The 23,125-nt window shown below is 41.0% G+C and overlaps 1 protein-coding gene across 2 annotated transcripts in view; it reads right to left on the bottom strand.

Annotated features, from left to right (window-relative positions):
- Window positions 1–217: 217 nt before the first annotated feature.
- Window positions 218–23,125, bottom strand: part of phip (pleckstrin homology domain interacting protein) — a 34,580-nt gene continuing 11,672 nt past the window's right edge. Inside the window, exons 9-40 of one of the 2 annotated variants that reach the window (XM_061813077.1) lie at window positions 22,373–22,473; window positions 21,463–21,533; window positions 21,248–21,348; window positions 20,729–20,769; window positions 20,353–20,451; window positions 20,092–20,248; window positions 19,171–19,305; window positions 18,069–18,197; window positions 17,767–17,992; window positions 16,746–16,919; window positions 15,814–15,997; window positions 14,844–14,946; window positions 13,872–14,009; window positions 13,652–13,749; window positions 12,979–13,186; window positions 12,782–12,892; window positions 11,860–11,967; window positions 10,925–11,049; window positions 10,744–10,826; window positions 10,563–10,674; window positions 9,275–9,336; window positions 9,051–9,227; window positions 8,111–8,231; window positions 7,912–8,037; window positions 7,516–7,591; window positions 7,381–7,446; window positions 7,056–7,208; window positions 6,808–6,960; window positions 6,243–6,454; window positions 5,957–6,177; window positions 5,339–5,491; window positions 218–5,166 (exon numbers count right to left, since the gene is read on the bottom strand). In XM_061813077.1, coding sequence (XP_061669061.1) covers window positions 4,439–5,166; window positions 5,339–5,491; window positions 5,957–6,177; window positions 6,243–6,454; window positions 6,808–6,960; window positions 7,056–7,208; window positions 7,381–7,446; window positions 7,516–7,591; window positions 7,912–8,037; window positions 8,111–8,231; window positions 9,051–9,227; window positions 9,275–9,336; window positions 10,563–10,674; window positions 10,744–10,826; window positions 10,925–11,049; window positions 11,860–11,967; window positions 12,782–12,892; window positions 12,979–13,186; window positions 13,652–13,749; window positions 13,872–14,009; window positions 14,844–14,946; window positions 15,814–15,997; window positions 16,746–16,919; window positions 17,767–17,992; window positions 18,069–18,197; window positions 19,171–19,305; window positions 20,092–20,248; window positions 20,353–20,451; window positions 20,729–20,769; window positions 21,248–21,348; window positions 21,463–21,533; window positions 22,373–22,473 — 4,752 coding nt within the window. In that variant the 3' untranslated portion in view covers window positions 218–4,438. The remainder of the gene's footprint in view (window positions 5,167–5,338; window positions 5,492–5,956; window positions 6,178–6,242; window positions 6,455–6,807; window positions 6,961–7,055; window positions 7,209–7,380; window positions 7,447–7,515; window positions 7,592–7,911; window positions 8,038–8,110; window positions 8,232–9,050; window positions 9,228–9,274; window positions 9,337–10,562; window positions 10,675–10,743; window positions 10,827–10,924; window positions 11,050–11,859; window positions 11,968–12,781; window positions 12,893–12,978; window positions 13,187–13,651; window positions 13,750–13,871; window positions 14,010–14,843; window positions 14,947–15,813; window positions 15,998–16,745; window positions 16,920–17,766; window positions 17,993–18,068; window positions 18,198–19,170; window positions 19,306–20,091; window positions 20,249–20,352; window positions 20,452–20,728; window positions 20,770–21,247; window positions 21,349–21,462; window positions 21,534–22,372; window positions 22,474–23,125) is intronic. The other variant, XM_061813078.1, reaches the window with a different exon arrangement.

Below are 23,125 nucleotides of genomic sequence, written 5' to 3'. Positions count from 1 at the left end.
GTTATGGCTCAATTTTTTTTAAAGGGCAGCTCACCATCACGTCACATGTACCTTTGGCTGGCAAGGGTGGAAAGTCCAACGTAGCTAACGTGATCATTAACGAAATGGCTAACTAAGTCAAGAAATTCAATATATAAATGAAAAAAAAAAGAATGCAATACCTTTACATTGGTCATGGTAGACGTCATGGTTATGAAAGGAAGTAATAAGGAGTGTCTGCGGAAACACAACTTTTTATTTAATTAAAATATTGTGTGTATCAACTAACAAGACAGCAGAACTTTGCCTACACACAAACGTATACGTACATTCTAGCTTGAGGCTTCTTCTTTTCTTGATTTTATTATTAATATATTCATATAAAACAGTATCCAAACTAACAAAGACGTGTGAAACAGAAGCCTCTCCCTTCATGCTGCGCCCTCTTGGACAACTGGAAATGCTCACATGACACACACACGCACGCGTGCATAAACACTGAATTTCCCACTGTTCCGTGTCTTTAAGGCCCCTTGAAAATTATTTTAAATGTGTTGCAAACATGGGCTCAAATATAAATAGGAATCATTCATAACATTTAGGCAGAAACAGCAAGGGGCGGTGGGGGGGAAGAAAAAAAAATATGAAAATGGACACATTGAGAAGCAACGAGGTGATTCCTTAATAATCAGCCTAAAGCAGCAAAGTAAATCAATAACGAGGGATGTCAAGTCTGCAAAACATTTGAGGGAAAAATACATTTCTAATCAACTGTTCAGTGGAACGTCCAAAGTCAGCAATTTTTCTCTTTTCATCTTTCACAAAACTTTCAGATAATTGTGTTCCTCCCCGAGCCCTGCAATTTTATTTTTAAGATTTTGATTTGGAATTTGTTTGCATATTTTGTGTCCAAATAGTTTTGAGAAAATGTTTTTCTCCATATATTTTCAGATTTTGGAGGGGGAAATGTTGGGAAATTTTGTAAACTTTTTTTTTTTTTTTAAAAAGTATTTAAATTCTATTAGAAAAAAAGAAATCAATAAAAAACAAGTATTTTGTATTCTATGCTGCGCTCATTTACAAAAGCACGACTTTTCCGACCTCTCTTGCGACTGTTGTCAAAAACGCAACAAGCAAGTTTAAAATATTTATGAACTGACGGCTGTTATGAATTTGACATGGCAGAGTGTTGTTAACAACCTCGCCAAACTTTAATGATTGTTATGTACACAGACAAAAAAAAGACAAGCAATTATGTAAAATAAGGCTTCAAAATAGAGGGGGGAAAAAATATACTCCTGCACTTTAAGGATGTGGGCGTGTCTACCGAATGTGCTGAAACCACGTCTATTTTAATTCAGTCAAATATTATTTACGACTACAACCTTCAAAAAAATGAATGCTTCAAATCTAATTTTTGTGAAGACGAGGGAGTCGGAGGTGGAGTTTTCACCCCTTGTAAAAGAAGCCTCATTTCCAACATGGTAATAGGGAAAAAAAATCTGACATTTGGAGGTTCCACTTGGTATCGTGAAATGTGACATTTTGGACCAAAAACATGCAACACGCTCTCAGCGACCTGTCAATCCAAACATCAGAAGAACACGTTAACCTTGTACGAGTGTGTCCGAAACGTCGAGTATGGCGTTAAGGCGGGGAGCAAGGGGAAAAAGGCCGATGGACAATTTTGTTTGGAGAGAAATTGATAATAAACCCTCGCCTGGTCCCGAAAGCTAAACGAGAGGATTCACCAAGGCACACAAGCACAAATATGACACCTGCCAAATTTGATCCAATTCGCTTCAGAACCGTGTTTGTGTATGCTCCACAAAAGGACATGGCGAGGAAGCTGTGGATAAGTGCATGTGGTGAGAGCGTTGGGTACGTGATATGAGTCACGGGAGCGAATAAATATGCCACTTTTGTCTCTCCACCACACACACCAACCACATAAAGGCACATTGCTAATGCAGTTAAGACATACATATCTCATCTTCCATGTTGACGTACAATTAAACAATATAACCCATCTGACCAACGTTTGGTTATGAAGCACACGTGTTGCTCTTGTCTCATGGAAAGCACGTATGTATGTAGAAATTTTGTCATCTTCTTCTGGATACACTTGTCCAAATTCTGTGAATTCTTTCCTCTTTTTATCACCCCAAAATACTGTACTGAAAAAAGTTATTTATAAACAAAAGTTTTTTTTTTAAAACCCTCATTTTTTTGAACAGGAAAAAAAAAATAATTCGACAGGGAACACTGTTACTTTCCATGAAAAAAGAGAAACCATAAAATGTCATGATTAAATAATTTGGAAAGGGTAGGATAAAACTGTAAAATCACCATCTTTGGAAATACCAGTTTTATTAGACCGTGACGACAACACACACACACACACACACACACACACACACACACACTCTCATATTGTCGGGATAAAAAAATATCAAAAATGGGATTATCATTGGGTAGAGATGATCCACATACACATACACATTTCCATACCGTTGTTGTCCACTGTAAAGCATTGTATGGTCAAAGGGTATTCTTTGTTTCGTAATAAAAATTATAACGTTTTTGGCAAAAAAGCTGGAAAAAAAACCATTTAGAATTTTTGTGCATAAATATATTGAACTTCATGCTTTTCATTGGACAGCAACACGTAAGACTTCCAGCAAAAGAGCGAAGCATCCCCGTACAAATGTTAGAAGAAGGCGAGGGGGGAAGTGGAGGGGGCTATAAAAACAAAGTTTAGGGGCAGGGAAAAAGTTCCGGACTCGAGTGGGTGTCTTTGACCCCGCCCACTCGACGGAGACCTTACAGTTCCATAAAGCAAGCGCTCCTCCGGCGTTTTTTCTTCTTTCAAGTACAATACTAAGAGAAGGGTGGGGTGGGGGTCCAACATGGACCAATATTGGAGGAGGAGGAAGGGAAGCAAGGGGGGTTGGGGGCACATCTTGGATTAGCAGCAGCTGGGTGAACGAGCGTGTGGGCGTGCAGCCCCTTGCACACGCCCTTTCTGCAAAATTGCCGCATGAGAAACAGGTCTTCGGGAGGAAAAAAATAAAACACAAATCGGGACATTAAGGTTTTTTTTTCCCCTATTCAAACATTTTCAGAAATATTTTTTTCCTCCTTCAAATTGTTAATTTTTCTTTTCACCAAAAAATAAAAAAAAAAATCATTCATAAATCTTTACGCATAGATTTTCTTCACGATTCTTACTTACATTTCTAAAGAGTAATTATAGTAATACCACTAGCAGTAATTAAATTTTTTTTTACACAAAAAATTTCAAATGTATTTCAACTCCTTTCATTTATTAAACAAAAAAAAATGCCATTTTGGGGAAGAAAAACAAAACCCAAAAATATTCATCTTCGTAAACTTTTTTTTTTCATACAAAATATTTAAAATGGTGTAAATTTTTATTCTAAAAACTTAAATTTTGTTCTTGTTTTTCAATCTATAATACAAAAATACATATTTTGATGAACAGTTAATTTCCCAAATTATCTTAATCCATAGTTTTTGAAATTTTATTCCTTTTTTTAACATTGTAATTTAAATATTTTTTATAGAAAAGGAATACAGAAAAAAATTGTCCTTTTCAATTAAAAAAATGAAAAGACTTTTTTGGGGGAAAAAATTTCTCTAATCCTCATTCATTCCTAAATGATTGAAAAATGTATCTATTTTTAATGCCAAAATATTTTAGAAAAGAACCCCATTTTATTTATTTATTTATGGGCTTCGAAAACATCCATACATGCATTTTCTTAGCTGTTTATCCTTACAAGATGTCACGGGAGTGCTGGAGCCAAATCCAGATGTCTATGGGCAGGAGGCGGGCGGGGTACACCCTGAACCGGTTGCCAGCCAATCACAGGGCACATGGAGACAAACAGCTGCACTCACAACCCCACCTAGGGGCAATTTAGAGTGTCCAGTTTATGTTGCATGTTTTTGGGATGTGGGAGGAAACCGGAGTGCCTGGAGAAAACCCACGCAGGCACGGGGGAGGACATGCAAACGACACACAGGCAGGTCCGGGATTGAACCCGGGACCTCAGAACTGTGAGGTCAACGCTTTCTAGCTATTCCACTGTGCCGCCCTTTGAAAACGATACTGAAAAAAATAATAAATTTTGGTAAAAAGAAAAATCTTCAATTTGGAGTCATTTTACCCCAAAACATTTTTAAAAGATTACATGAAAATGTAATAAAAAAAAAACAAATGTATTTCTGAAATGTTTGGTATAAATGAAAAAAAAACAAATTTGGAGTCTTTTCAGGAAGTTGTATTTTTCGCCAAAGCTTTATCAACTCCCAATCCTGCATCGGTATCGAACGCACGGAAAAACGAGCAGGGCAACAGCCGGATTTGATGGGCAGCGTGAAAAGGGCTTGTGTGTGTGTGTGTGTGTGTGTGCGCGCATGCATGGGATTCGGGCTACCAGCCAATCAGGTTGGCCTTAGCCTTCTCTGTCAGCTTGCGTACGCGTCCTTTGGAGGAGGTTCCGAAGGTGATGGAGGAGTCCTCAAAGAGCAGCTGCCTCTGCTCCTCCTCCGAGTCATCCTCTACGTACCAGGCCGAGCGTCGCCCCTGGTTCCGGGTGCGCATGGAGCCCCCCGCCCCGTCCTCGCCCTCCTCCTCCTCATCATCCTCCTCCACCTCCTGGTGTTCCGCCACCCCTTCCCCTTGAGCGCCTCTTTCCGTCCGTGGCGTGGACGTGACGTCGTCGTGCGCTCGCCGGCTGCTCCTCCTCAGCGGCGAAGGTTCGGGGGTCTCCAAAGAGGTAGCAGTTGGAGGAGGAGGGAGAGCGGGGGGCGGGTGTGGCGGCGTTACCTCCTCAGTCCTGAAAGATCGCGGCCGGCCCCTCTTCCTCGGCGTGCCAGAGTCCGACGTCACCGGCGCAATCCCCTCGTCGCCAGTGGATTGGTCGACCTCTTCTTCGAGGGCGGGGCTAGCAATGTCCGCTTTGCCCTTCCTGCCGCGTTTCTTGCCCGGGGGGCGACCGCGCCTCCTGGACGGGCTACTCGGAGTGGCGGGGTCCGGCGGAGGGCTTGCTGGCAGGTCCGCTCGGGATTTACGGCCCCTCCTTCCAGGTCCGGCTGTCAGGTGACCGCCGTGGCCATTCAGGTGGGCTGTGGTCTGGGAAGGGGGGCTTTCCGGAGACCCTGAAGGGGATGTGACATACACAAAGTGTGTTTTCAAGACATTCACACACTTAAATACATATGATTGACATCCAATGAAAAGCAAGTACATTTGTCACCTGACTGAAGACTTTAATTTGCTCCATAGTTGCCATAAAGAAAATCAAATGTTGATGAAAGATGATCCACACACCTGATCTTCGTCTAACAGGCGTCCTCGGTTTCCGCCGAGTGCTTCCAGCCACGCCGCCTTCCACGGCCGGAGTGGGCAGCGTCCTATCGGCTGCTGCCGCGGGTGGCGAGGAGGCCGAGACAAAGTTGTGATTTCTCAGCGAGCGCGTCGACTCTATATGAGGAAAAAGTCACTTGAGAGATGTATAATCAAGACGTGATTAATTATGTGCATATTTTTTAAAAAATATCAGTCACATGTCTGCAAATTTCACGTTTAATGAAATATTTAATGATTACGACTAGCAAGTTAAACGTTAAACACCCCCCCCAGAACGTGTCACCCATTATATACTCTATTGCTGTTTTTTTTTTCCTGACACACCTAAAGATTCCACAGGGGGGCGCCAAAGAACAACACTGCCATGACCCTTGTTCACTGAGAGGGAATTCCAACCATTTTTTTTTGGGTGGGGAAATTCCCCAATGTTTTTTCAATATTTGCATCAATAAAAATTCAAGAAATGCTATTTTTCTCCAATCCTACTATTTTTTTCTGTCTTTTCTTATTTAAAAAAAATACAAAAATTCCAAACAGTTAAAATTTAAAAAAAAAAAAAAAAAAAAAAGGCATGCTGACCTGTAGTGTTAGCACTTTGCGCTAGTGCCGACGAGGTCGGCGAGTGCGCAAAGTGTCTTGCAGCGCTGCGTGTGCGTCCTGGCGTGTCTGTCTTCCCGTTGAGCAGCGGAGGTGTGTGCTTCACAGGGAGGTTCTGCCTCAGGGAGGGCGGCCGCGAGGGAGGCGGCGACGGCTCCCGCCTGCTCGTCACTCGGGACGAGACGCGCCTTTTCCTCTCTGGGCTACAAACAGTTGGCCGGTCACGTGACTGTCGTTTAAACCGAAGAACCAGGCGTTCATGTTGTACCTGGACGCCAGGCTGCTGGGGGGAGACTCGCTGCGCCGTCGCCTCTTGACGTGCCGCGTGGGTCGCTGGTCAGGGGTGGCGTGTCGGGACTGCCGTTCAGCGGTCCGTCGGGTCAGCTTTTCCGTCAGGCCGTGGATGGCCTGGTAGTCGGCCAGGATGGAGCTCATGTGCTCTTCGAAGAGCGCAGACAGCCTCAAGCTCATGCTGTAGATCTGAAGAAACAAAAACACACACAGACACCAATAAGCTACAGTGGAACCTCAGGTACTGAACGGACCCGGTTCACGGGGAAAATTTGGGAGGAAATATTGTTTTGGTTAAAGAACTCTTTCAGCTAACAAACAATCTTGTCATGATGCCGAAGGCTCAGTTGTGCTTTTCTATGCACATGAAAAACAAATAATTGTGTTTTTTCACTTATTTCTATATTCACTATATTTACTTTTTAACAACCAGGTAAACATCACATTCCGGGGCTGGGATGAATGAATTTTATTCAATTAAATTCAGTGGTAAACGTTTCTTTGGTTCCTAAATGTAACGTGTGCACGTGTCCTTCTCTTACCCTGGACTTCTTACTGGGCGTGTACGCTTTGGAGTTGCTGAAGATGAGCCGCACGTCCTTGGAGAGCTGGATGGGCGTCTGATACTTGCCTGCAGTCAGCGTGTTGAGGACAGTGCCGAAGTCCATTGGCGAGTCTACGATTTGGAGGTAATCCTGGCACAGAAAAATCAGGACGAGCAGTTTAATGAATGACCACCCACCCATCCACAGACACAGGTATTAGTCGTATCCATGCATGTTGCGCGTACCGGGTACTCCTGCAGATCCACAGGTTCTCTGAAGGGTTCAGAGTCCTCGCACTGAAAGATGAGGTCTAGCAGCTCCTTGCAGCGTCCGCGCCACGCTTGGGGGTCGTACGAGGGGGGTCGCGTCCGCAGTCGCCGGCGTGTCGGACGGCCCTCCTGCAAGTGAGAAAGAAAGCAGGCCACTCAGACATGATGTAGCTTGTCGCGCCTCAAAAAAAAGAAAAGAAAAAAATTAGCACTCCAACTACCAGTGCAAGACTAACAAAATACAGTAGTGCAGTGGGCCCAAGTGTTAAGAATGACCAATGTAGATAAAAAGAGAGGAAACCTTGTAGTTTTGGGTGGAGGTGCCCGGTGTACTCGTGTCCTCATCCTCTTCCTCCTCCTCCTCATCCTACATGGAGAACAGACACATGAATCTACTTACACTAAATGTGTTTAGTCAGTGCTTCGAGGAACACACCTCCTCTTCAGAGTCAGAGAAGGTGGCCTTCTTGAGGGTTTTGTAAAGTGGCATTAGGTCTGTCACACTTTGGTCCCTGAAAAAGGAAAAAAAAAAAAAAGCGTGGAAACATGCACTCGCTGCGCTGTATGCAGAGCTAAACCATAAAAAAAAAAAGTTTAACATCTTAAATTTAATACAGAGCAGTGATAAAATGGCAAACAATGAGTGGGTCATTTCCTCAGTGACTGACTTCCTGTTATGAGATTCGTGAGTGACAGATTGACTTTTGCCATTTTATGGGGATGACATAACGGTATATTTCATGCTACTTTAATGGGCTGCAGTAAATTAATAGAACACTGTTCATAGTTTGTTAGAAGGCTTGTTGTAGGAGCTTGTAGTCACCCTACTCACTTAATGAACTGCAGCATGAGGTCAGAGACAAACTTGGCAGTGGTGACGATGAAGGAGCCAGGCTCGTTAAACGTTTGCGCATTGTGCTCCACGTATCGAACTTCCCACATCAGAGATGACAGTCGTCTGAAATCAACCGACGCACGTTAATCCATCGTTTTAAATGCTTTCACACATGCAGAAATTCACATTTTGGTACCTGTAAAAGCGGTTGACCAGCCTTTGGCGTATGGTGCTGAGGTCCGTAATGTAAGCCACCACCGTGCAGTAGGTGGGGTACGCGTGCAGGTCCACTGGGAAAGCAAACGGTGCCGCGATGTCTGAAAATAAACATTGACACACTACGATCACCAAACTTGTGCAGTGATAACTTGTGTCGGACAAATATACATAATTGGAATTGTTCAGTTTAGACCTACAGTGTGAATCTAGTCTACGGGAGAGGATAGAAGTATTATGAGACGCGGCCGTTTTAAGGCAGTTGCTCTGAAAAGTCACCAGAGGGAGCAATTGCAGCAGTTTTCAGGCAAATGACTGGCTGTACACAAGAAATTGTGTTATGTCACATTACACAGTTTCCCATTATATCATGGTTCGCTTTGCCCCCTATGTCGCAGTATTTTATTTACAGGTTTTTCCCATATACATGCAACTCTGCATTTTACAGCTGTGGACGTTCAGTGTATTACACCATTCTGACACAATATGTCATTAGCCTGCATCCAGTCCAGTTTGTATTTTAGCATTAAGCTACCAAATATTCTATTTTTGGTGTTCGGATAGCCAATGTTTAAATAAGATTTATAGTAAACCTCAACTAGAGGTGAATTATAAACAGCATGAAGGCTACATACTTTGTCTCTTATTTGGAGTGATATAAAAACGTTTTTGTCAGATTTCTTGACAGATGGAGAACAGGTACTAAGAAATACTTTTAACACATACACTTATTTAAACACACTTTTTAAGGCAAAACAGGGGTTCACTGTACAGCACACACTGGTAAAGCAACAATGGGGCCATTGTTTCATGCCGATGACCTCAACATGTTGATTCATGATACAAGAAGCAGCTTTGTTTTGCATGATGAAAGTGGAATGAGGCAAGGCGAGAGAAGAACCGTGCTGATGAGATCCTACCCAAGGTGCAGAGCTGGTCGATGGCTTTGATGATGCGCTCGCACTCGTCGGCACGCGTGCGGCATCCCCATTCGCCGTCCAGCGGCACGTACAGGAGTTCGCGGTGCTCCTCCTCCGTGAGCGGGACACTCGTGCCCAACTCGTCCGGGAAAGAAGCTGCGGAAGAAAAGAGGCACGCTGGAAAAGTGGGACTTGCAATAAGTTGGTGTGTTCCAAAGACTCACCCTCATCAGGAATGAGCTCCATATCCCATGGACTCATCTTCTCAGTGTCTCCATTATCCCAGCTGGAAACACAAGAAATGTTTCAGCAACAAGCCTCTTTCGTCCTAAAATTCAAGATGCTATATTTTTAAAAAGTATTTGTTTTAGCATGTATCCCATTCCGTGTGGCGTTTGAACAACAACTTTTGTTAATATGGTGTATTGTGTAAGTTACACTAGTATAAATACATTGTTATAGAAATAATATGGAAAATTTAAATTTCCAAAAAAAAAAAAAAAAAAAGCAAATTTTGTGTAAGTAGCAATTGTGAGACCTTGAAACAGCAAGGACAAACTGCATATTTTAAGGGCAATTAAGTATTTAAATATTGCAATCTTATTCTTACGCTAGCGGGTATTGCGGAAAACCCAATTTTCCAAGTCTCGTGAATAGCTCACATGCAATAACATTGTCCAAATGAAAAAAAATTCACTTTTCAATTTTATTGCGATGCTTCAGGACAGATATTTCTTGTCATCTTATTCTCTGCCGGTATACACAAATCATTAGCTCTGCCAACTCTTGCGCAACCAACATAAAAGTGACCTTGAGAAAAACACGGAGAATGCAAATTCAATCCAGCAACGCGCAGACTGACCTTGTGACTCGTTACTCATTGCAAAACAAATTGATACTGGAAAATGAAGCCTTAGGAATTTAACTGGTAGAAATGTTGTCTCACCTTTACAAAGATTAGTGATTATGATAGCTTCAAGCATGCTAAGCAACATCAATATACTTAAAGCTTGGGTGTCCGTTTTGAAAGAACTTTCTCAAAGTTTGTGTGACCATTTTCAAAGCACTTTCTCGAGCAAAAACATTTTCTTCCACCTTTTTGAACGTTCCTGCACTTTTTTGCAAGTTTTGCAGTAATTCTCCACTTCTAGTACATTTCTGCACATTTTTACATGTTTTCAGTGGCATTAATAAGAATTACCTGTCATGATATGTCCTATTAATTAAGTGTTGAAACCTTTGGAGTCATGCAAAACGTGCCAGAGGATGCAGAGGCATGTAGTTCTTTGAAAACGGACACACAAATGTTGAGCTTTGTGTATGTAGATGAACATTCTCTTATAAATAATTGAAATAAGGTAAGCATGCACCTGTTATCAGCCACACGATCAGCAGCTACTTATTAAAATAGTAAAAATGGGTCCAGACCATCACTGCACTCGAGCACCATGCTGCCGAAACATTCTCTCCAACACCGTACGCAATGTGACTAAATTGTTTGTGCAATGTTACCAGACATTGTAGCATAGAAACAAGCTGTCAGGGTACTGCGGCTGGTACGGCTCGTGACTCTCGATGGTGCCGAACCACCAGGCGTCGTCGATCACCGAGCGAAACCTGTCGCCTGTGCACAGGAGACCACGCCTGTAGTGCACTTGCTTCACGATAACAAACCTGCATGTTGCTACGCTACCTATCGTCCACTGCCGCTTCCTCGCATTGTCGAACTGCTGCCGCAGCACCAGGAAGTCGATGACGTCTGGCATGTCGTGGTACCTGTGACGTAAAAGTATCAAGGCAGTCGTTCATCATGCCAACTTAAAAGAAAAAACAACAATAACAACAACATTATAAAGGTGGCTTGGGATTTTTACTTCATGGAGAAGGATCCTCCAGTTAGTTTGCCAGTGTCTGGGTCCAGGAAGGCCAGTTTGAGGCAGCATAGCGTGGGCAAGCCAACCTCATATTTTATCCCCACAATCTTCATCAGTTCCTGCTCCTGACAAGCACAAACACAAAAATATACATCATAAACACACAATTTATTTTAAATGACCAAAATTGCCGTGATTGAAAAGTAACTCCATATTTTAAAATACTTCCACTAAATTGGTACAGTTTGCATCCCCAAGAAATAAAACTTTGAAATGCACAATTCAATTAACTATAAAACACATCGTATCCTGTATGATTTGATTTGCACATTTAATCACTATGATTTTAAAAAATAAATTAACCTTGAACAATAGCAAGAAAATTACCAAATGTTACCTGTCCCTTCCTTCTAAAATTACTTTAAGTGATAGTCAAATCTTTTCGAAATGTCTAACTTTTCACATTTTAACGCTTTAACGCTGCTCTGCATCTTTATCTGAGATAGATATAGATTAACTTTATATTCTTTGTGTCCCTAAGTTTATACTCAGTCCTGTTACTGGAACACACAAGCCCCGAAAGTCACATGGTTCACAGAAAGTTGAAGCATTTGGATCCGCTTTAGGCTATGGGAAAGCCAAAAATATCCTGGCAGGATATAATTATTTTTAGAATCCCAATAAACTGCATGATTTAGTTGGTGGTGTTAAAATATTTTGCTTGTTTTGTAAGCGACTGCCTCAAACATGGAGCACAAACGCATTAATGACGATATGAATATCTTCATGGACCCAAATTGTTCTGAGTGAACATTGCAGCATCCACAAACATTTATTGCCTCTCATTTACAAAGGTCAGAATAATCATCTTTTCAATTATTAATTTATTTTTGGGGAGACAGTTGTTTACAAGTACTGCAATACAATTTCCTTACCCGCAGCTCCATCTTGTGCCAGGGTTGCTTCTTAGGGTTGATGCTGTAAATCTTCTTTTGTTTGGCCATCTCCACGTACGCTTCGTGGCCCTGACGGAAGTAGTACAACTGCGTGCACACGCACACAGCACGACACAAGACGGCAAAACAAGGTGTTTTATTATTTTGAGACAATGCTCCTGTTTTTTGACGTAAGGAGAAATTGAATTGTTCATGGAGTGTCAAAGTACAAAATACCAATGTATTCCTCTTCTCCCAATCACTATTAAATGCCCAGTATCCTTTTCAGTTCCTTTACTTAGCATCCCATGGTGACTATTTGAAGACACACTAATGGGCTATATCGTAATGTTAGCATTTGTGCAAACTAGCTAAACAGAATCAATCAATCAATCTATCAAATCGCCAATGCAATGCAAATATCCAATGTATTTGCAACTGAAGAATTAAAAGCCTCACACTCAAGAAAACACTATTTCAAGGAAAACAAATTATTACTTGTACAAACATTTGTACAAATAAAGGTGTGGCAATCTCTGTGGTTGAGTAAATAAACACCGCAGGACACGATATGAGGCAATATGGGTGTGTGCACCTGTTCTAGCTGCGCTGAGCCAAAGCTTAAACCGTAACAAACACCCAAAACATAGTTAAAATAAGAATAAAAAAACTGCACAAAAAATCCCACTTTCTTCTTGTGACAAAATCAATTATTACTTATTAAATTGAATTTGAGAAAAGAAGAATCTGTATGGTAGCAGATGTTTTTTTTCTTCTGCCATAGAAAAAAGTTACACTTTCAATCAAAAAGTCATTGTATATAACTCTTTCTTACTATGTATTTTTATTCCGATTATTGTTTTTTGTTTTATTTTTAATATATCGTGTGCTGCTGTAACACCAAAGTCTTATCTTAATGTACCTCGTCTCCCATCTGCGGAATATAAGGACACCTCCTGGGAAGCAGGTCCGTGATCCAGGAAGAGGGTATCCACTCCTCTAAAGTTAGCCCTTGCTCCTGAAATTCTGCTCTCTGTCAGATAACACACATGATTTTCAAACAAATCAATTTTTTTGTCCATGATGCTAAATTGTTGCTTTTTCTTAAAGATGACAAACCTTCCTCTTTTCCTTTGGATTTTTCTTCTTTGGTAGCGTGCCGTCCTTGTCGGCTTTGTCCTTCTTGCGTTCTTTCTTGGGGTCCCGCTTTTTGTCGCCGTCTTCTTCCGAGCTGCTGCTCTTCTTCTTCACCTTCACGCTTTTCTTGGGCGGTTCCAGATTGATGCCTGCGTCGGCCGTCCAGTCCGAGTAATCGCTTGAGTAGTCACTGTGCGGACAAGACGACAATGTCATGATGGATTTTGTGTCCTCGTTTACATACAATACGGTGGCTATTGGAAGGTCGGGGTGACAAATGTGCGCTGACCTTGAACTAGTGTTGATTATTAGTGTTTCTCATGATTAATTACACTCTTATATGGACCAGCAAGGCAATGTTTTTTTTGCTCATGTTATGTTAAATTTACATTAATTTGCTAAGAATCGTGATTTTTGTTTTGACAAAGTTTTCCAAGAGGAAGCATTCATTTTTGTTTGCTGTACATGTTTTTTTTTTTTTTAATAATTTCTTTGGAAGGTGATGCAAGTGAATGCTTTGGGTAAAAAAATGCTTATTTGATATAGAGGAGAAATATAGAAAATCTATGTAGGAGAGGGAATTATTATAATGAAATTTTCTTTCTCTATCTTTTTATGAGCGCTTTCATCTGACGGCTGTAATGCCAAGCCATACCTGGAACTGCTGTGATCATCAGGCCACGGCTCTTTTTGCTCCTCATCCTTCTCCTCTTCCGACGAGTGTCCGTTAATCTGCCGCACTTCCGTCTCTCCCTGATAACGCACGGACGTGCAAAAGTGTCAGATCGGGCCTGGGCAAATATTCATACTCAAGCGCTTCTATTTAAGGAAATCTTTAATAGAGGCCAAACGTGCATATGTTTGGTGTGTTCTACCTCCGAGATGCTGTCATCGTCGTCAGCCGCCTCGGCGCTCTGGCGGCTCGTCTCCTCCACGGCTGCTCGGGTCTGGTAACCGTGGTTACCCTGACTCCGCCTCCCCTCGTCGGCCGCACACTCTGAAGTTGGATGAACCTGTGAGACGGGAATTAGTAAAGAGGGAAGCCGTCGGGACTCGGTCCATTAAACAACCATTAGTGGGATAATAATCAGGTCAGGAAAAATGAGGCAAGGTAGACCGTGACCAAGGTGAGTTTGTCGCATCTTATTATCTCCAAGAAGAATTTGTTCTTATAGTGGCGACAGACATGCTTCCAATTTTTGTGTTAATACCATTACATAGTAAGTAGTGCGTCTGGAAAGTCCGCAGCAAAAGGGAAGCCATTTTGAAAGGAATAATTGAAACAAAACGGTCGGTCTGCCACTTGGAACAGATTATTATTATTATAACTAAGGTTTTGCCTGTCGAGGGCCCAAAAACACATCCATTCTTGCAAGGGCATGTATTCTAGTAAATAGGTATTCAATAGGAATTTGAGCATAAATGTGATCATCATTTGTAGGACTCGTAGCTTTTATTCACTAATGTGAGGAATATCGTTAATTCTTTAAATTGTCTTCTGTTCTTCTTCGAAGTGGCACCCAAAAACCATTCAGCCAATTTGATGCATGCCAATAGATGTTCAATACATTACATACTCAAAAGCACAATAGTAATGATGAAAACATTGCCATTGACCAACATGAACAACTATCTTTTTAATATCATTCAGGGTCATTTAATAACTCACCTGCTCTGTTCAGAAAAATATTAACATATATATTTGTATAATTTTATTCCACCAGTAAGTAAATATAAAGTTGTAAATGTGCCTTTGGCAAAGTTTTGTGATCTTCAGAGTGCAATTGTACTGTTCGTCTATTGAAGTGTAAGTTAAAAAGTTTGGAGGCTAATGTGTTCAGTCTCACTCTGCTCTCCTTCGGCAGGGAGTGGATGGTGCGTCTCCGGCGTTCCGACTGGTAAATGTTGATCTCCTCCTCCCCTTTAGCCTCTCGCCAGTTCACCTGTTTCCTTCACAACCAACAGACACACACACACACACACACACACACACACAGTCACCACACAAAGCATCCACAGTACAAAAACAAGTGTACATTGATCCCCGATATATTGTGGCTCATCGTTTCTGCCCTCACGAAAGTGCTGATTAATTTTTATTGTCTCCAAAGACAGTTCACATGAAGAGTTCATCTTCGCCTATGTAGTTTGACACTATGCCAAAAAAAATGTCTGGAACCAATGAGGTCCACAAAAAGACGTGGTGTAATTCACACCAAGGAGAAGTAGGGCCGGAGGAGTTCAACTCTCTTCTATTTTAGGTGTCAGTTCTATACTAGACTTCAATTGGGAGTTGCAAATAAACTGTTAGAAGCAGTTTTTGCCACTTATTTAGAGAACTGTGAGGGAGATGGTCTTCTTTTCATTTCCTCAAAGTGATGTTATACAAGAGTCGTACATTTTTTTCGGACAGCAAATGTGAGAACAGCCGGTACGGAATAGTTTAGGAGGTTCCTTTTAATATATTTAACTGTGTTTTAATAAGTTCAAAAAAGTTTGAGGGATGTGGAAAGGGCAAAAATATCTTTATTAATTTTTTTAAAGGTGGTATCTCTTGCGGGTGTCCGTATCCGATATTGATAGAACTGACGTGACATTGAATTGCTATTTTGTATTTTAAAAGTATAATTTGTCCATATTGGATTTATTGAGATTGTTTTGCAGGATTTGTATTTCGTTTGTAATTTATTTATTATTATTAATTTATTTTATTCTATTGTATATTTTTATGTTGAAGGTTAAAACTTCATGCAAACCAATGGTAGCAATGAATAGTTCAGTTCACTGTGTTGGGTTGTTGCTGCTGTTGTGCCTTACCTGACTGAGGCGCCCTCCAGCTCAGGCACCAGAACCCGGCGGCTCCATGCTACCAGGTCTCCCTCGGTGGCCATCTGGCTGCGCGGAGCATTGCTGTGCATCTGCCGCACGCCCTCGATCTGCCCACTGCGACGGAGGCCCACGTTAGGGGGTGAAGGCACCTCTGACGGAGAACCCACAGACGCTGAAGGATAAAATAGCAAGTCAACCACTATTTTACATTTGTGATGGTTGTAAAGGTGGTGTCGCACGGTCAAGTTGAGGATTTCATTAGTCTGCTCACCAATCGAATGTTATATTTTGTAATGGTATCAAAATTAGGCAGCACAGTGTAGTGACTGATTAGAGCGTTACCCCCACAGTTCTGAGGACCGAGGTTCGAAACCAGTCCCTGTCTGTGCGGATTTCCATTTTCTCCCCGTAACTGTGTGGGTTTTCTCCGGACACTCCGGTTTCCTCCCTTAGGTATAATTGTGAGTGTGAATTGTTGGTTTCTATGTTCCCTGGAATTGGCTGTGGATTATAGCTTTAATTTAAATTACAGTAGTTGGAGTACGAAGTTTTTAAGATCCTTTGCTTTAAAGAAAAAAGTACCTTGGAGGACCGAAACATGTTTTTAGTCAAGAATACAAAGAAGGAGGGGGACTTAATTTGAACTGACAATGAGTCTCCTCCAGTCTTTATCCCAAAAGTGATAGAATGAAAGAACACTTTTGTAAAAATAGTCACATAAACTCCTTTTCTTCTCACGATGGCTTGAAAGCCTTGCTGAGAACACAGTGGCAATTAAAACGTGTTTTTATCCGTTAATCGTAACTATTGTTTGTTCCAGCTCCTTCAGTCACTGGGTTGAATGCTGTTTGTTTCCAGGAAAAAGTGAATAATGTCGCTAATTTCCTAAACCTCGGAAATACTTCACAAAGAATGAATACCTCTGCTGACTCGGGAACTCGCAGTAACAGCAGCGGCAGAACCAGCAGGCGCAGAAGCAGCGGGCGTCTCGTTGGAGCCCAGCCTCTGGTCCTGTTCCTGCTGTAATCTTTGGATCATCGTGTCCAGAGGACTGGAACCATCTACTGCCTGCTCGCTGACCACTTGGTTCAAGCCTGGTAAACAGACCCCCAAAAAAAAAAAAAAAATACTAAGTGCAAATAAATACACAGGCCAACTACGGCGCCTTCACCTTTTTAATTATGAGCAGTCGGTAAGTAGCATTTAGTGGCTTGTTAATTAATAAGGTGTAGTTATTCCCCTAAAAGACTCTCGCTAAGCACATTAAAAGACAAATAAGGTTCTTGTATTTGCAGAAGAATAAAATGATATCTTTCGGTCGAACGAGTCATACTAATGCATTAGTAAACTTTTGTAATTGTATTTGATTTTTCGGGGGGGACAAATATGCTGGCTCAGTTGAGTTTTGAGGTTATTTTTCCCCAGACAAAATGTGAACAAAAACAACAACTCATGCTCATTTTAAATTATTCATAACTATAAAGACTACCAATTGACTGATCAAACAAAAATGTAAAACCTATTTTGCTAATATTTTATCAGTTTATGTAAAATTATATATATAGATGAAAAATGTGTTTAATATTTTTTATAATTGAATCATAATTGTTCAAGCAATTATTACATACAATAAAATATTTTATATTTTATCAATTTTTACAGTGAATCAATTAATTAGACATGAAATATTTAGTGAGTTGAACATTTTTTAAATATCTCCTCAGAAGAGCTGGATGATGTGGGTGGGGAGAGTTGCTGGTTGACTCCGTGACCCGACCTTGGATAAGTGGCGGAAAATGGATGGATAAACAAAATCGATAAAATAACACAATAAATATTAGGGACTCTGGAAACAAATTAACTGAATGTAACTGGTCTGTGGAGCAGATTAAAGAACAAAATTGAACAGAAAAAGGGGGGTTAATAACATTACATTCATACCTGAAGAGGTTACGCCCATTTGTGGGATGAGCTGCTCGTCCCGGCACCCCTCTCGGCCAGGCACCAGCCGTTGGTAGCGGGGCGGATGGGGGTTGCCGTCCACGTCCACCAGGAAGGGGGGAGGCATGAGGTGAGGCGCCTGCTGAGTCTGCTCGTCCAGGACGTAGTTGTTTGCATCACGGATCAGTGGTCGGTAGTCGGTGTGGAAGAACATTTGATCGGCGATCTTGAATACGGCAGAATTGATCAAATTAGTCCGATGCCATCATTAAACGTGTGAATATGCGGACGTGTGACCTCACCTTGTCGTACTTGCTGCTGGAGCCGAAGCCGAAGATGAGCAGGTGACCGTGGGAGTCGGTGGCGGCGAAGTGCTGACCGTCTGGGCTACACTTGCAGTCAAACAACGCCCCATGCCCCTGACCCTCAATCTGGGGAAATGTAGACAGAACAGTTTGAGGTACACCTCACTCACCTACGAGTGTGTCATAAATGACGTTGCGACTTTCAGCTTCAGTTGCATGCTTTGGCATGGAGAGACCAGACTTGGGTTTTTAAAATAAAGAGTGTTCTCCAGCCATTTTTTTTTTTTGCTTAAATTTGACACAAAAACACTGCATGGTTGGCAGTGAACTCAACTTAACTCACTTCACAACTATCTGCACATTGGTAGATCATCAATAATTGTCCCAAAAAGACACTTCAAGCTGGTTAACACTACACTTAATTGATGTTTATTGCCAAATCGAATATGAAAAGAGAATTAGACTTGTGTGTTTAACAGAAACTCATAGCTTAGCCTTAGAAGTCAGATTAGCTTAAAGCTAATGAATAATTCTAACCACTATGTCTCTATTATACTGCTTCCAGGTGGCCAAGGCACACACATCAGAAGGATCAACACAAGCCCCATTGAGTTCCAGAAAAAATGTGGCAAAAATGTTTCTCTTTACATATTTAATTGGTATTTTTCACATTTTAATGAAGTAAAATAATGCAGTGGGCTATTATTCACAATTAATATGTACATTTTTTGGGGAGGGGACAGAATTTGCTGATTGGTAATTCCATTTCAATGAGGAAAGATGACATCAGATACCAATATTTTCAGTTCCAAGATTTTGAGTTACAAATTCAACTCATATCTACTGTATATCTTAAATTGGCTTGCTTTTGCATCAGTAAATTTTAAGATAAAATATTCTACTACTCTTACTATGAATTTTGAAATAAATTGTAACTCGCTGCTGGCGCAATGCTTTGTTAATAGCCAGTGTGCATTCTGTTTCTAAGTGTATTCATTTATTCCGGCAGTACAAACAGCAAAATTGATGTAAAACATCTGCCACACATGTGGGGAGGAAGAAGTTCAATCTATTTTTTTTTCTTTTCGTGCCAGCTCACCATGTTGAAGTAGGAGCGGATCTTGAGGCCTCTGGCCAGGTCCCACACGATACAATTGCCGTCGTGCCCTGCCGAGAAGAGAATGCGGGGGTCGAAGGGGTGGGGCTCCAGGACAAACACCTCGTCCTCGTGACCCTTCCCAGATGAAATGCCCAGAATGAAGTTAGAAATTTCTACATCGCACTGGACTATTTTTATCATTGCCAGTACAATTTGAAAGCACCTTCTGTAAATGTACTGGGTTGACTGTGCACAACTGTTAATTAGTTAATTCAGCCCTTGGAGACGGTTTTACTGAGCAACATGAAATGTGATATGCATGTCTATCATGAGATCATGAGTAGGCCTGAAAAAAAAAAAAAGTCTCAAAAGGACAACTCTGGAAAGACAGAGGAAGTCTGACAATTCTTTTTGTAGCCACAACTTTAGGGCTCAATACCCTGCAGTCCTACAAAATCGGAATGTTTTTCAACTTCAGCCACTGAAACCAGTTTAATTTAGCAACATTGAACTTGGTATGCATGTTTATGATGAGTAGACCCACATCAAAGTCTCAAGAAGACCCACCTATAAAAGACACTGCAAGTTTGAAGCAGAAATTTTAGGAACAACTTGGCCATTGCTTCAAAAATTAATTATCCTTGAGGTCTTGTCCGATTAGCATACAGGGTTTAAATATGGTACCAAACGGATCAATGACACTAATTTGCCAGAATTTTAAGTCTGGGTCTTTTTGTGCGGGTAAAGCAAGGCTACAAAATTTGTGGACTCGCCATAAAACAAAATACTAAGAAGCCGTGTTTGAAAATACAAATCCAACCGCAAAAGACAGTTTATCGGATCAACATGAGATTTGGTAGGCAGGTCTATCGTGATTAGAAACGGGAGGTGTGCCATTTTGGTTTGAAGACTCATACGTACCATCAGGACATGAACCAGGTTCCCGCTGATGGAGTTCCACACCTTCAGTGTCAGGTTGTTGGCCGCGGTGATCACCGTGCTGTCGTGGCGGTCCCACGCCACCATGGTGACCTTCAGCTTAGTCACCTTATCTTCCAGCGGTGGCGGGTTGTACTTTCTGAGAGGGGGGGGTCCCCCCATATTATTATTTTCCAAACATCCATACAGTTTCAAATGAAAGACGATTCTAATAAACGGAGGTTCACTGAACACTACACATACCCTGGTAATTTGGTTTGCATATCCAGGAGGATGCTTCTCCAGCCTTGAGGGTGCAGCTGCCAGATGCGCGCTGTGCCGTCCCTGCTGCCGCTCACAAACCTTAAAAAAAACAAACAAACAAAAAAACACACGCACACACACATTCAAGCAGTAGCTAAAGTAACACAAAAACTCCCAAGTAAACACAACACCTAACATCCAACAGCTAATGTGTACCCTATTCATGTATCAGCCAATGAGTGAAGGTGGCATTCCAGCTGACAAGTCAGTGAGCTACCCATGGCTTCCATAATAACAAACTGCATTATATGCACTAAAAAAAAAAAAAAAAAAAAAAAACACCTCACTTGGCACATAAGCAGACACACAAACTTACCGGTCGCTGCAGTGTGAGAACTGGATGCTGTCAACTTTGTCCTGGTTGAAAAAAAATATGGAAGCAATGTAAGACAACTTTTCAAATTATTCTTATTCCTTCCAAAGTGGGATCTGCTCTACTAGACAATGTGCCCCATTCTTTACTACTTGAGCACATAATGACCACAAGTCAAATAAAAAGTATTCCTCCCTTTGTTTCTACATAATGTTGTTGCTTTGTGCCTTAGAATTTCTTGGCTACATATTTTAGTTTTGCATAGTATACAGTATGTTGTTTTTTTTTTTTTATTTGTTTCTATTCCCCATCTGTGAAGGCAAAAACCTGGGAGTTGCACCAAGATTCTGTTGTACTGTATTTGCAGCGCACAATGACAACAATGGCTTGCTCTCCTATTTCTATATCTATTTTCATTTTTAAGATGCCACAAGTTTACTTGTATGCCTCCTGCTTATAAACACCTTGCTTCTAACAGATGCCCGTGATGCTTGAGTTTAAATGTCCACTGGGTTTACTGACTGTGTGGGACTCCAGTTCTGAGATCTTCTCCGGTTGTCCCGAGCCAAAGTAGTACACCCTGATGATGTGATCCGTGCTTCCTGTCGCCAGGAACATCCCACCTGTACGGAATACAAACGCTCTTCTTTTCAATTTGCTATTCTGAAGTCATCGCATGGCGTACAAATGGCGCAGTTTGTAAACAAACAATTTTGAGATTAAATTGTTGTTCTCACCTGCGCTGAACGAGGAGCACATCATCTGGACCCCGGGTCTGGAACGCTCAGTGAACTTACTAGGCCTCTGACTGGGTGCAAGAAAAAAGATGGCTTCATCAAAGAGAGTACTGCCAGTGGTAGCAAGGGGGGGGGGGGGGAGTCCAATGACAACCATGTTACATCAAATGGAACTTTACTTGAGTGATACAAATAATTAACTGTTACTATAAAAACATGAAGCGATGCAATCAAACACCTTCACGATTACTCTCTGTCAGATGTCAAGGGATGAGCATTTAACTTCTATGTGAAATTGCATGAGAGTTTTAAATATTATATTGTAACTGTTACATTAAAATTTCTTTGGTACATCAAAAATGTTGGTTAACGTCACCTACTGCAGTTTGACTAGTAGTTTCACGTTTTTAAGGAAACTTTTTTCTGTGAATATTGATTAAATCAATATTGTATAAAAGGTGGTTAGCCTCACCTCCCTGTGTTTTTAAGACGTGACTGTCCAGAGATTATTTATTGTTTTGCTGGTTTTAACTGTTTGTGACATTTTTTTTTGTATTTTAACAGTGCCCTTTGTGAAATATTTACTTTCAAACTTAATATACCATGTTAATTCAAAGATATTGGAAAAAAATAGAGAATAAAAATGGGGGAAAAACAGGCAGCATAAGTTTTTTTATTAGATTTTTTTCCTCAAGGTTTACACTTTAAAAGGTTCAAATTTGACTCACAACATAACCAGACTTTAATGAAGATGAATTCATTTTATTCACATTAGTACTTAGGGGAAAATGTCCAATTATTTTAATGTTTGGCAAATCCACTCTACTGTATCAGCCATTTGTTCATATTATTATTTACATATATTTAAGAAAACGCAAGAACACTCATTACAGTAACAGCTGTGTCTCACCCGAATTTGAGTGTACGTGCGTCCCACTGCCAGAAACAGATGGTGCCGTCGGCACCCGTGGAGGACAGGTAGCGCTTGGAGCCACTGCACAGAGGAGAAAACTGCAAACACAAGCAGTATATGAGAACATGAAGAAGTAATAACCATCACAAAATGCAGCGAACACCCATTTAAACCCTCCACTAATTGATTAAAAAACACAATAAAGAGACCATTAAAAAAATTAAAAATTATTTTGATCCTACCACGACATGGTTTAAAGCAAAGCAAATTTATTTGTATAGCAAATTTCATACACAAGGTAACTCAATGTCCTTTATATAATTAAGAGCATATAAATACAAAGAAATGCAACATTTAAAAATGAGAATAAAAAATTAGCGGCTCCAGCCTCCCAGCGACGCCTACAGTATTAAATTGTAGTGCTCCCAGCATGCTTAGTGGCACTAAGGAAGTAAATAGCGTTTAAAGTGCATGTTCTGTGTCAATTACTTCTCCAGTCATTGTTTTATTATTTGCTAGTTATGCTATTCTGTTCACTCTGGTGTCATAATTTTACTTTCAATATGACACCATGATTGAGCATGACATGTCGTCTAATGACTTGCGGAATGTAAGCTTGTTCTTCTGCTTACAAAACGAAAAGTGCAATTGTTCCTAACACCTTCATGAGCGCCAAGGTATGTTTTACCATGCCTGTAGCCAATAATACGGTGTGCCAGATGTATGTGTCGAATACAAAAATAGCACTCG

The sequence above is a fragment of the Syngnathoides biaculeatus genome, chromosome 23 (assembly GCF_019802595.1).
Source record: "Syngnathoides biaculeatus isolate LvHL_M chromosome 23, ASM1980259v1, whole genome shotgun sequence".
Classification (NCBI taxonomy): Eukaryota; Metazoa; Chordata; class Actinopteri; order Syngnathiformes; family Syngnathidae; genus Syngnathoides; species Syngnathoides biaculeatus.
Note: the sequence above shows the minus strand (reverse complement) of the source record. Positions and strands in the feature narration are given on the sequence as shown.